The 910-nt window shown below is 59.5% G+C and overlaps 1 protein-coding gene across 1 annotated transcript in view; it reads right to left on the bottom strand.

Moving 5' to 3' along the window:
- The window catches only part of FCHSD1 (FCH and double SH3 domains 1), a gene marked incomplete at both ends in the record, with an annotated part of 4,186 nt that extends 3,301 nt beyond the window's left edge, over positions 1–885 (bottom strand). Inside the window, 1 exon segment of the mRNA XM_010014817.1 lies at positions 778–885. Within this exon segment, the coding sequence (XP_010013119.1) occupies positions 778–885 (108 nt within the window).
- Between the last annotated feature and the right edge of the window lie 25 nt (positions 886–910).

Below are 910 nucleotides of genomic sequence, written 5' to 3'. Positions count from 1 at the left end.
TCCCCAACCCTGCCAAGCACCCCAGCACCCCTCCGTCCTGCTCTGGGGCTGAAATTGGGGTTCCCCACATCCTCTGTTCACCCCATGGGTATCGTCAGAGCAGGGAGGGCACACAACTCATAGAAGCTGGATGTCACCAGGGATGCCATCGTGCTCCCTGCAGGAAAACCTTTCTGGAGAATAGACACTATGATGAGACGACCCCCACACTGTGGCTTTTGGGACAGAGGACTGGCAAAGGGACATCAGTGAGGGACACTGGCTACAGATGTGGGGTAGAGGAGCCCCCAGCAAAGCCAAGAGCACAAGACCACAACCCTGGGGGCATGGTCCCCCCCCAGCCTAGGGAGGGGAGGGAGCAGGGTGGCATGGAGCCCAGCTGCAGGGAGGGGGGATGCAATTCTGCTGCAGGCGGTGCCCAAGGGATGCTGCGAGGACATCTCACTGAGCAAACCAAGGCTCTGACATTTAAAAGCAGAGCCCTGTGATGACCCAGCATACAGCAGAGCCAAGCAGCTTCCTCCCACTGCAAGATTTTCCCTCCAGGCCCCCAAAACACGTGAGGTTCAGGCCATGCTGTGCTCAGCAAAGCATCCCAGTGGGTGCCCTGAGGTGGTCAGTGTGTTTGTCCCCCCCTCTCCAGCAGAGAAAATGCTGCACCCATCACCACAGCCCTTCATGGCCGGCACAGAGCAGCCAAGCCTGGATAATTTCCAATGCTGTCCATCACTGCGTGGGGCCGTGCCCTACTCTGGGGCCCCCCCATGCAGGAAGGATGGGGTCTGGTGCTTATTTTCCCCCAGCCCACTGGTCCATGAACTGGTGGTACCTCCTCACCTGCCCATACTCCCTGTCGATGGCAGCCCTCTGCTTGCTATAGGACCTGTGGGGAGAGGGCACAGAGGGCTGG

The sequence above is a fragment of the Nestor notabilis genome, unplaced genomic scaffold (assembly GCF_000696875.1).
Source record: "Nestor notabilis isolate BGI_N333 unplaced genomic scaffold, ASM69687v1 scaffold18675, whole genome shotgun sequence".
In the NCBI taxonomy this organism is placed as follows: Eukaryota; Metazoa; Chordata; class Aves; order Psittaciformes; family Psittacidae; genus Nestor; species Nestor notabilis.
Note: the sequence above shows the minus strand (reverse complement) of the source record. Positions and strands in the feature narration are given on the sequence as shown.